Raw genomic sequence first — 13,064 nt, 5'->3', positions numbered from 1 at the left:
TTATTAGCATACCAAAATTTAAAATTAATAAAATGTGTTGTCAACTGGTGATACCTTACCATGTGAATCATAGTTGGTCGGTCTTCCTTTGTTAGTTATCTTCAGGCCCTCCAATAAAATTATCTACTTTCCTTTCCTCATTTGTTTTTACTGGTGTCTCCTTGCAAGTCCACTTTCTATCTGCATTACACTGCATCAATGTTTAACCTATAATGTTTAGAACACCCTTTGACATTGCCAAGTATTTTTTCTGTTAACTTCCCCTCGCACATCAGTCCATCACAGCTCCCTACTGAACTGTTGGCACTCTAAATGCCAAGTCCAAAAAAAAATGGTAAAAAAAACAGACTGAAAACCCAAAAAAGAGTTAATCAAAAATCGCTCCCCTCCTTAAAACTTCTTTATGCAGATGGGGCTTGTACACTCCCCACGCCAACTCATGCCCCTGCTACTTCAATAATTTTTATTAATAAGAAATAGAATAATACATTACCTTGATCTATCGATGCTTGGAGACTCAGTCACGTGTTCTCCTGCCAGTAGCAGCAGTATTTGCTATCTGGTATTCACACTCTTCTTCACAGTCCTCTACCCTTTCAATCACATTTTTTTTTTAATAGAAAATATCTGCACTGTGGTTAGTATGTGCTCTGCTAACAAAGAACGGAGGCTTATCTGATGTCTTGCCAGCACTTTTCATACTTACAACTAAAGATGAAGACCATCCTTGAAGGTTGAAGTACCCCACCCCAAACCACCACCCTCCCGGCCATCTCCCTATAAACAGCAGCTCACTATGTAAGCAATGACATCAGCTACGTCAAAGCACAAAATGTCAGTGCCTTGCATAGAAACGCATCATGTTTTGTTTTGAACATTAAAGTAGCTATTTATTAGTACATTAATGAAATAATTAAAAACCCATTTCTTCTAATCATGAATAGTGCCTTTTTATTTATTTGATGATAAAATTAAAAAAGAAATGCAGGAAAACCAGCACTCCATCTTCTGACACTGTTATAAGATGTCAAGTATAGCATACATTTTCAAGGTTCTTTTCAATGGATTCCTTGACCCCTTAAACCCTGAATTAGACAGCTCTACCAACTTTTCCAAGGTCTGGCCCACAGATAGCTTGAAATAGCAAAAAGATGATTCAGGGCCTAAACTGAAAACACCTTTCTGCCAACCATGTCCACACATTTAAGCTCTTTATTCAGCACTAATGGAGACAAATGCTGTGGTCTCTGGGCCCTAAACATGACCTTAGAAATCAAGTAGGAATCTTTCCTAGGATGCTTAGCTAGGCAGCTACTCCATCCTACCAATGGTTCTTAAAGGGCATCGATGTTTTTCATAAAAAAAGGAAAATGGCAGAATGCAGATATCTACGGTCTATATTATATAAACGAAGCATTAAAATGTCGACTCACCTTTGATCGACCCCTATTTCTCGAAGTTGCACAACATCGAATGGCCAAATCATCGATTTCTGTCCAAGGGAAGAAATCGGTTCACCGTTCTTTTAAATCTGCCATTTTCCCAACTGTAGTGCGATCTTGGAGTTAGTATATTTAGTTAGGGGGGGTGTGGGGGGCACAGACTCCCACATTGAGGGGTGGTGGGGCGATGCCCCCCCACTTTAAAAGTGTGTGTTGTAATGCGGTGTGTGTGTTTGGGCTACAGATTTCTTTACCTTGGAATACAGTATACTTCTCTAAATATGTGCTTATTTGTAATTTTTACTGAGCCTTGACTAATCGTACATTGTTCTGTACACTTTCTTCATACTGTATGTTTCACCTTTCAGCATGTGCTTTTTGACACAGGTCAAAGTTGAAAAGGGTTTGTCCAAGACCAGTTCACTTTGCCTGTTACCAAATAAATAAAATAAATACTATATAATATGTCTGATTATTCTGGATAGGAATGGCTTATTACCGCCACCACAACCCCAAAAACTGCACTGCAGTTCTGAGCATTTTCAGAATTATGAATACTATAGCTGCTCTGGTTGTGATCAGGTCTACTAAGTAATTGGCTGCCCAACCTATGCATGGCTCAGTCTGTCTTGTCATGAAAAACCTCCTTGACAAGTGTCTTCACTTAGTTTAAAACCCGATATTGTAGAACATGCCACATATAGCAAGTTAATTACATCCCACAAACTGAGAAAGAAATAATCTCCCAGTCTAGCTAAAAGAATTCTTTACATGCAGTCGATCACAAAGATCGTAGGACTTTCTGACTTTCCTGCAACTGCATCAATTAACTAAGAAGTGGCTAAGGGATACATAAACAGAGAAAGGATGCCTTCTGTCAGAAGTTTTTTTTTGTTTATTTCTTCTTGATAAGCAAGAAAGATTAACACAGCATTTTACTTATCTTCCTGAGTGCTTCATTCAATACTGGAAACAGGAAGGCACAAGCTCAAGACTGGAGTGCCGCTAAGCTCTGATTTTCCAGCCATTTTTGCAGTTTCTGTACTTCTGGACAGACCACTTAAAGACTGGGGTTCAACAAGCACATGGTCCATGATCCCATCTGCCAACAGCTGAGATTTAGAAGGGAATGGGGTACAGCATAAAAAAGGGAGAAAAAAAATACAGATGGAAGCACAGATGGCCAAGTACCCAGGATGTCATCAGGATCGCAAATAACCTGAACAGCCTGTTGGGGGGAGGGGTAGGAGGATGACCGATGCACCTGGCATGGGCATAGGGCACTGGGATCAGGCCGGTACCACAAGGTTAAAGAGGAACCAAAAAAAAAAAAAACTACAAACACAAAATATTGTAAATACTTACTCTGCTGTCAGAGGAAGTGGAAAAAAAAGGAATATTGGGGGTCTGAGAGTGCTACACAACTTCCTCCTCACAAACACCAGGATTATATAGAATGGGGTGCGTCTCACAGTAAACTGCATATTCACTTTGCTGAAAAAAACTTCAGGCAAGATGTTGTAATGAAAATTAAAAGCCCACTAAAGTTGTCGGAACTAGAATGTCCAAAGGTCAATGGCACCTTGCAACACAGTATGTGGAAAAGTTGTACTATAATTTTTGAAGTTTAAACAAGGAAATTGCATACTAAAGCTCTGAAACTTCTGTAACGGTTTGTTTGTTCCCTCTACAGTACCTGAAAGTAGGAAGGGGTCACATGCAACAGCTGGCTTAAACTGGCTAGCAGCACTCATTTCTTTATTTCATGAAGTTTCACCTGTTACCTGCTTAGTCTAACAATAAGGTTTGCATGTTTTTTTCTGAATCAGGTACTGTTTTGTTACTGCACTACGTCAGGTATGACATTCATCTTGCACATACCTAAACGCTCGCTAAAACTGAAAGCAATAGTAAGAATTCAAACGTATACAACAAACTAAAAATAATGCACATAATTCCCTTTTCTGTTGAATATCTGTCACATGCTGGAAACTCAGCTTTTGTCCTTCTCAGAAAATTTACGAGGACTTTTAAAACTGCCATTTAAACATATGATCAATCAAACATAATTAATTAACAATCAACTTTTAACCAAAAAAAAATTGAGTTAAATTCTCATTTTAATATTTCAAAGTGCACAGATCTTCATTATACCAAAACGTCTTTCAAGTAAATATTCAGTTTCCTCAACAATTATGCTACCAACTTATTTGATCACTGTCGATGCAAATCATTCAAACATGACACATGTTCATCACTTACATTTAAAAGTAAAACACTTGTTTGCTTTCTGAGTTTTCTCTCTCTTAAATGAACATGAACCATATATTTTATTTTTCTCTCTCAGTCTCCCCCTCCACATAAGTTACCTTTAACACTCAGTTCAACAAGAGGATTTTTTTTTTACTTTTATACCAACGCTGGCATATGTTCAGCCATTTGTCCACCCAAATATAATTACATATATTCCAAAAAAATAATAAAAATTCCCACAAGCTGGTATGCCTTTTTTTTTTGCTGATTTTATAGAAATATTTATTCACTGAAAGTGAATTCTTACTAACATCAGCATGTGTGTTTTTATATGACCTGTACAGCCATGTACAACCCTGCTTGATTTGGGCACAGAGCACTATTAAGTTCACAAAAGAGCATCAAAGAGTTCTGGTAATCCCAGATTTTCTAATAATTTCTGTATTTCTGAACAGACCACTGAATGTGTATAACTAAACACATGGTTCATTATCCCCATCTGACAACAGATGAAATTCAGTGGGGGAAAAAATGTTAAGTGTCTCTCCTTAAAGGTAGATATGGTTAGGCAATGTATGATTTCCTACCTAGTACTGTCCCTATTCATCAAAAACTTTATCCAAGTTGGGATCTGTTAGCAGAACATGCAGTTTCTGTTAACTATTTTAACTGTTAACAGTGACAAAGCATGTTTTTTTTGCTTTTAATTTTTTTTTTTTGCTCTTGAGAAGGCAAAACGCTAAGGTACTATTATAACAAATAAATATTTTTATAGAAAAAAATGTAGTTTTTTTTATTTTATAGGCATTTCACAATATTTTTAATTGCCTAAAAGTGCTACTATCTACAAAACAGAATCTCTGAGAAATAAAAGTTCTGGTGAATGCACAGACATGACATATGAAGAATTTTACAACAATTCATACAATAACAAAAGTTAAGTTTTCTGATTATGCACAGTTCTATATCCTCTGGTTAGAATGGTCAGAGGACAATATATAAAAAACTTAACAGCAATATTCAAAATGCTGCTTTGTGCAGAAAGACGCAAGAAAGTTCTGAAGTCATCAAAATGCAGTAAATAAAAACAATCACAGTGCAGACCTGCAAATGTACACAGAAAACTCACATCTACAAAACTTGTAACAGACTAAAATCATTTGAAGGGGTACAGAATTGATGCAAGTCTGGCATCACGACAAAGAAGAGAGAGGTATGAGCATCTCTGAGGCAGACCACATGCTCATTCTCCTCTATAAAAGGTAACGTGCTATAATTAAAAGCTGGCACAAGCAAAGCAAATCTGTCATTTTATATGGTTTTGCTACACAACATAAGTTCAAAACAGAAATGTCATACCTTTCTGGCCTGATCATTGTCCTCTATCTGTCCAAGATCTCGCCCACTTGCTTGGGCAATTCTCTTCCCGGACACGAGGTTCCCCACCATCACAGAGGCAGGGCCAATTTCTATCAACATAAAAAACAACAGATGTTTATTGGCTAAAATAAAACAATGTACACCAAATTAGCACAAGCATAGATAAGCTTGCTAATCATAATGAACCCAAAATAGCAGACTCCTATCATGGGTTGTTGATTTTCAAACAGCTCAACGGCATGCTAATTTCTTAGCTTTAACAGCACACTATAGTCCACTAATGGTAAATCAAGTTTCCAACAGGTAGCAGCCCTTTCAGGGGATAATCTACCTAATCATTTTGCCTCTGATAAGGTAATGCCACAGTAATGAATCTGACTTTCTTGGAATAGTACAGCAGATTGCATTTGTTTTACATGATTTTCTAAAACATAACTGAGTTTTCAACGCTAAACTATGCGCAGTTTATGGTTATGTAACTTGTTCACTGTCAAAGAATGACACTGAAGGATACTAAATTTAAAACATGTTAAATTCCAATTAATGACATAAAATACTAGCTCATGTCACCCTAAACTAAAAATAAAACTTTCTGAACTTTTGCATATACATATATAGGTAACACTGCTACAGACGTATTCTCAGCTGCAAATTGCTGAAGAGCATACTACAAATCGGTCACTTGGAGCCAACAGGAAAACTTGGAAATCATCATCTGCAAGCAACAAAGAACCAATTTTAATGCTTCTTCTTTTGGCTTTTCCTGGTTAGGGGTCGCCACAGCTGACACCTGTCTCAAAACTGGATATTTGCCAGACCTTGGTTTCATCTTGATATCCTGTTCGTAAAGGTCACGAACAAGGGAAATCAACAGTCATCCTTGGCAGAGTTCTAACCCATCTGGACAGCATTCAAATTCATGCTGAAAATGCACGCACATCTTTCTTCAAATACAGAGATTAAACAGCAGTGGTGGTACCCTAAATATTGTTAAAGCAATTCCCACAAGACGTTCTAGGGTAGCTGTACATATGCTTCCCCAAGTTCACAAAACAGAGTTAACACATTTCACATTAACGAAAAGTTACCACGACCCCTCTAATATCAAGAATCTGCATTGCTTTACCTGAATTAGAAGCTCATCTTTTTGATCCATCAATTTACCAGCGCCCTAGCATATGCTTTCTCATACAAGGTGAGGAATATGACTTCTGTCTAGAACTGAACCACATTCTCCAACACCTCTCTTTTTGACAAAGGTAGCCACTACCCCAGTTTGCCAGCCCAGATGAACCACTTCAGTCTTTATTGCAATGCTGAAAAGGTGCATTAAACATTAGACCCTAACAATGACCAGCTCCTTCAGCATATCTGGACAGATCTCATCTACTCCCACAGCCCTTGCAGCGGCAGTGACTTTGTTCCACCAACATTGATTCCATTCTACCATATGCTTTTGGTAGTACCTCTAAAGAAGAGGGCAATTCCATTGGATTCAGGGTTTCCTGAAGTGTTCTTTCCATTTCTCAAATATGTCCCCAGTTATCTATATTTTCTCTACCACTGCCAGGAAAAGCTAGGTGCTCTCCCATACCCCTTTGCATCACCAAGTTGTTTGACACAGCCACCCTGAGGCGATCAGTAAGTCACTCTCCATGGCCTACCAACTCCTCCCAAAATTGGACCTTTTCTTCCTGTTTACCACAGCAAAGGCCTTCCTGGCTTACCAATATATACCATAAAATCCAGGGATAACTATGCTAGCAATGCAAGAAAGGCCTCTTTCTTTAACCTGGTAACTTCACTAACTACAGGTAACCACTTGTAGTAAATATTGTTACTGCCATAACAACTGCAGTCTACCTATAGGCCACAACTCCTTGCTGCTGGTTCAACTACTAGGATCGTGAACAAGATATATTCGGGCTCCATGATCATGACTTCTGCAGGTATACAGAAAAGCAAGAGCTGAACTCAACAAGCACAGAAGCACTGGCTCAGCATTCCCAGGACACCCCCATTGCACATCTGAATTTTGACATTCTGCCTACCCATTGAACTGACTATCAAATGGTGATCAGCTGACAACTCATTCTCCTGAACCATGCACCCATAATGCGCAACCTTAGGTCAAAAGACACAAAGTACAGTTGTGTAAGTAAACGTACCATAACAGTAGATGTTTGAACGATTACTGCTGCAGTAGTCTTAGCTATATGGGTTATATCCTGCCAAAGATATAACAGTCAGTCAGTTTCCAAATGTCAGGGTACATTCCATGCTCCCAAACCCTTAGACAGCTTGAGCTGAGTAGACTAAAAAGACAGGTTTTGGCACCAAGCCCTTCACAGCTTTCATGCCAACAGAGAGAGGTAAGCTGAGCCCTGAGAAGGCAATGCTAGGAACAACAAAAACGTAAGTGGCTAGTCCCTGACACAAACAATACACCAAAAAACAAGGTAGTTGGAGGAAATGATCTGCTACTGCTACTGCAGCTGTGATCATTCAAGTATTTTACTGTTATGGTGAGTTTCCTTATACAACTGTACTATGTTCATCATATTGATCACTGCTGCAGTAGCCTTAACTATATGGTTAGATTACACTAGCTTAATACATATGGAATGTGGAAGGGGAAAGTTCCAGGTGCCTCTGGAGAATGGTCCTAGTAAAGCCTGATCTAAACCTTAAGAAGGAATCAAGCTTGTAATGCCTTGTAAACACACTTGGAATGACCATGTTGCTTTTTCTAGAACAGTTCTAGAATACAACCCTTTCCAAAAAGCCATGGATGAAGCCAATGCCCTGCTACAGTGGGCAATGACCCTGCCTGAAATACTTTTACTGTGGATACTATAAAAAGGTAATAGCCTGAGATATCCATTTGGAAATGCTTTGTTTTAACATAGATTGTCTCAATCAAAAATGTGAAAGATTTAGTTCTGTCAACAGAGTACCCAAGTTGACTGTGGACATCTGAGGTATGGAATATTCCCAAGTTGATTGTTGACATCTGAAGTATGGAATATTCTTTCTCCCTCATTTTTAGGTTCAGGAAAGAAAACAGGAGATGGATAATAAATTTGGGCACAATTTTAGGCAGAAAAGAAGGATTCATTCTCAAAGAAAGTCTGCCTGTGGAAAATGACAAAGGTTTCACTCACGATAAGAGCATGCAATGATACTCATCTTATACAAGTCAGAGCAAATTGTAAAACAGTTTTCCATGATAAGAACCTCAAGTCAGCCAGATTAACTGGTTCAAATGGAGCAAGTGTTAATTTCTCTAACACAAATTTAAGATCCCAAGAGGAGGCCTCTTATGTAAAGCCCCTTTCAAAAAATTTCTGACATGAGAATGCACTGAAAGAGGAGGATCCATGGGGCAAACATGCTGAAATGGCTGATAAATTAACCTTACTGGAGGAGAAAGAAAGGCTACAGGATAGTAACTCATACAAATATCACAGCCTGACTAGATGCTGGTTATGTTGATGGCACCAACCAGAAGATTTTCCTTTTGCTAAAATATGATTTTTTTCTAGAAGCAGGCTTTGTCTTGATTAGTACCTTCTGAATGTCCTCAGTACACAAATAACTAAAGGATAATAAGACCCTATCATCCACACAGTCAGCTGAAGTTGCTGGGGTTGGGGTGTAATAAACACTCCTGGTCTTGTGCGAGTGGCTCCATTCTCTGAGGAAGCCTGTGGTAATTGCCCATGGCTATTTTCAAAACAACTGAGACCCAATGCTGCCTGTGCCATAATGGAGTCACCACAACGACCATGAAGGAGTCCCTCTGGATCTTCATAAGTACCCTGGATATCAGTGGAAAAGGTTGAAAAGCAAACAGGAACATTCTTGCCAAGGAAGGAAAAGCCATTTGTCTTTCAGGCCCCTTGTATGGCGTCACAGAACAGAAACTTGCCGGTTGATTGTTCAGAGAGGAGGCAAAAAAGGTCTACTTGAGGAGTTCCCTACAGATGTATCCAACTTTGGAAGACCATTTGATCTAGTTTCCACACATGAGGTTCTGCTCTTGTCCTGCTCATCTTGTCTGCCATGTAGTTTTTCCTGGACGGAAAGTAGGATCCCTGTAGAGTGAGATTGTGCTGTGAAGCTATATCCCAAGCTAACAAGACTAGTCTGGAAAGAGGGTACGACCTGGATCTCCCTTGCTTGTTGATGTACTACATGACGGTTTTGTCTGTAACAACTTGAGATACAATGGGCCAAAGACGATTCAGAGCTGAGCACCTTGATCAGGGCAAGCATCTCTTTTAAATTTATGTGCCTGTGTCTGTCCTTGGTGTCCCACATACCATGCGCTGTTACTCCTCCTGAAACTGCTCCCCAAGCAAAGTCTGGGCCATCTGTGGTGATTAACTGCTTTGCAGCAAGAGGAAATCTGGGTTTAGGCAAATTTGCTGTCTCCAGCAAGTGATTTCTCCTCTGACAAACCTCAGTACTGGGATTTAAAAAGACAAAGGATGTTGGTACTGGAACCAATGACACTTCAGATACCACTATATCTTTCTTATGTGAAGTCCTTCCAGGAGTATCATAAGAATCATAGATGCAATGACACCCAGTATCCTGAGGTATTCCCTTGCAGTGATCAAAGTCTGAATGGAAAGTCTTAGAAAGAAATCTAGATATGCTGTGTAAAAAAGCTGTTTGAACTGAGGTGTCTGACACCCCAGGAACGCAAGCCTGTATGAATGAGTCAAAAAAGACTTTTGAAAGTTCTCCTGGAATCTCAGCCTGTGTAAGAGATATCGCATCCAAGTAAGAGATTCCTCACACTTTGAAAAAGGCTCTGCAAAGATAAGCAAGTTGTCTAAATGTGGAAAATGTGGATAGCCTACAGCCTGCAATGAGCTATATAACTGAAGCTAGACACTTTGTGAACACTCTTGGTGCAGTGGACAGTCCAGTGGGTAAGGCAGGGAACTGATAATATGATCCAGACTCACAAAACCTTAAAACTTTAGACAAATAGGGATGACATGAGAAGTATCTTTTACATCTAGTGTTACCAGGAACCTTAGATGAGGAAGAACAAGTAAAAGGTTACGAAGTAACAGCATTTTGAACCTAGACATTATCAAATTCAAGTTTAGAAAAGAAAGATCTAAAACTGATTTCCATGCATCTTCCTTCTCTGGCATTAAAAACATCCTCGAACAAAAATCCTTTCCAACCTGGGAAAGAGGAATTAGTTCTATTACTCCCCGAGACAGTATGTGTTGAAGGACAGGGGGAAATATAGGGGTCTGGTCTGGTAGTTGAAGAATTAACCCTTGAAAATAGGGAATTCCCTCCCAATGCCATCTATATATATTTTACTTATTTTTTTACCAAGAAACATCTTTATTGAATTATCACTTATTGCATAGGCAATCATAGATTTATATAATTGAAAACAAACCATATTGACATATTTCAATTGCAAACATTATATACATAGTCATTGTCAATCAAACATTACATAGCTCATTCAATTGCTGCCTTCTCTTGAACTTCATTCTTCCTTCAAAACATTATTTTGCATGTAGTTCCCACAATTCTCATTTTTTTCTATATAATTTTTGCCTACCTTTTTCCTGAAGATCCCACTTCCAGCTCTTTTATTTGTTACTATATTCACTACTAGTATGGTTAGTTTAGCCTTTGGTTTCCATTTTCTAGTAATTGCTTTTCAGCAGCCACCAGAAATAAACTCAACTAGTCCTTACTATTGCTAGGCAATTCCCATTCTGTATAAGAGCTTAAAAAAAATTCCTTAATTACACCAATTTGGTAACCCAGAGAGAGTAGTTTGCAAGGAATATTTAAATCATCATCATCAGCCCCCTTTTTCCAGTTTTCTGCATTGGGTTAGGGTATCGTGTTAACTGTCGCCAGCTCTCAATTCAGTGCCACACTCCTGGTTTCTTCAACACTCATGCCTGACTGTCGCAGATCTTCTTTCATACAATCCATTCAACTCTTTGCTGGATGTTCTCATTTCCTCTTACCTTCTTACTGTCTGTCCCAAATCATCGTCACCATATTGTCTTCTGTTTTTCTGCATGTGTCCGAACCACCATAACCTGTTCTCTTTGATCTTTTCTGCAACTGCAGCTAATTTGGCTTCTGCTATTATATCTTTATTTCTTCGTCTGTCCCACAGTGCGCATCCTACCACTCTTCTCGGGTACTTAATTTCCATCACCTCTAGCTTCTTCAACTGTTCTGCCTTTACTGCCCAGGTTTCTGTCCATACAGTAGTACTGGTTGCACCACTGTTTTCTACACCTTACTTTTCAGCTTTTTTGGCATTCTTCTGTCATACACTACACCTGAGACTCTATGCCAGTTCCTCTGATTCTAGCTTTCACCACTTCATTCAGAATTCCCTTCTCCTCAACCCCCCCTCCCAGATACTTGAAGCTATTTACCTGTTCCACTATCTTCCCTTCTATCTCAATTCTCGGCTTCTGCTGATTACCCCAATTTGCTGCCATTACCACGGTCTTATCTGTGTTTAGTTTCATCCCATGTGCCTTCAGTTTTGCATTCCACTCCCCTATCCTTTTCTGAAGTTATTGTTCAGAGTCTGCCTATAATGCCACATTGTCTGCATACAGCAACTTTGCTGATCTGTCTCCTCCAACCTGTTTGTTAATGTAATCCATCACCAGTATGAACAGCAGTGAGCTCAGGGCTGAACACTGGTGTACACCCACTCCCACTGGGAACCCCTCTGTGAGGCCGAACACTGCTCGTACTTGAGTCATTGGGTCCTTGCACATAGCCTGCACTAATTCTAACAATGTTTCTGGGACTTCGAACCACTGCAGTACTGCCCAGACCAGCTTTCTTGGGACCTTGTCATATGCTTTGTCCAAGTCTAGGAATGCCCAGTTGGACTCTGTCCTCATCTCTAGCTTCTTCTCAACTATCTGTCTCACTGCAAATATCAGTTCAGTTGTGCTGCATTCTGATCTGAATCCAAACTGCTCATCTCCCATCTTACATTCTACTACCCTACATATTGGTTTATCAATCACCCTCTCCAGAACTTTCATGCAATGTGATAGTAGTTTGAGGTCTCTGTACTGCCCACAGTTGTGGATGTCCCCTTTGTTCTTGGACACTGGCATGGGTATGCTTATTCGCCAGTCATCTGGTATACGTCTTTCTCCACACTGCTATAAGTACCCTCAGGAACCATTTCTCCCCTTTCTCACCCAGCATCTTTATCTTATCTGCTGTGACCTTATCTGAGCCTGCTGCATTCCCTGACTTCATTTTCCTTAGAGATATTCTTACTTCTTATAAGGTGTCATGGGCTCCGCTTCTGCTGTCATTGTGTGCTGTTTCTGGGGAAGTACAGCTTCTGTGGGATTTTCCTCATCCAGAAGCTGCTGGAAATACTCCTTCCATCTGCCTTTGATGTCCTGTGGACTGGTGAGCAGGTTGTTGCTGGCATCCCTTAAGAAGGATGTCTGACTATCTTATTTATCTTTCTTGTTTTTGCCTTGCAACCTGATAAAGTTTCTTTGTGCCAACTACTGAGTCACTTTTGAGAAGTTAGTAGAGTGCCTCCAAAGCCCTACTTTATGTTACTGTGACTTCTTTCTTAGCTTCTTTGTCAACCAACCAGTATTCCTTCCTAAACTGGTTGGTCTTCTCTATCACCCAAATTATCCTGCATTCCTTTCTTTTAATGACTTCCTGGACTTCTACATTCCACCACCAGCTTTCCTTATATACTTTACTTCCATACCTGGCTTGACCACATCTGTTCTGTAGTCCTCACACATGCTGTTTTGAGGCAATACTATTTTTCAACTCCACCTATTTCCTCCTCTTCTTGAGGTGCTACAGCTCTGAGTAATTCCTTGAGCTGTTGTACTTTCTCTCCAGTCAACTGCCAGGTCTTCAAGCATGATCTCCACTGAACATAGAGCCTTGTCTGACCACTGCTTGCAGCTATGG

At 39.6% G+C, this 13,064-nt stretch overlaps 1 protein-coding gene across 10 annotated transcripts in view; it reads right to left on the bottom strand.

The window, feature by feature from the left end:
- The window catches only part of DIP2C (disco interacting protein 2 homolog C), a 2,757,794-nt gene that overhangs the window by 791,268 nt on the left and 1,953,462 nt on the right, over window positions 1-13,064 (bottom strand). For all 10 annotated transcript variants that reach the window (XM_044064688.1, XM_044064689.1, XM_044064690.1 and 7 more), the window contains one exon: window positions 5,055-5,164. In XM_044064688.1, coding sequence (XP_043920623.1) covers window positions 5,055-5,164 — 110 coding nt within the window. The remainder of the gene's footprint in view (window positions 1-5,054; window positions 5,165-13,064) is intronic.

Source organism: Protopterus annectens, chromosome 3.part0 (genome assembly GCF_019279795.1).
Source record: "Protopterus annectens isolate FY-2018-M chromosome 3.part0, PAN1.0, whole genome shotgun sequence".
Lineage (NCBI taxonomy): Eukaryota > Metazoa > Chordata > Ceratodontiformes > Protopteridae > Protopterus > Protopterus annectens.
The sequence above is the reverse complement of the archived record's forward strand: the minus strand, read 5'-3'. Positions and strand labels throughout refer to the sequence as shown.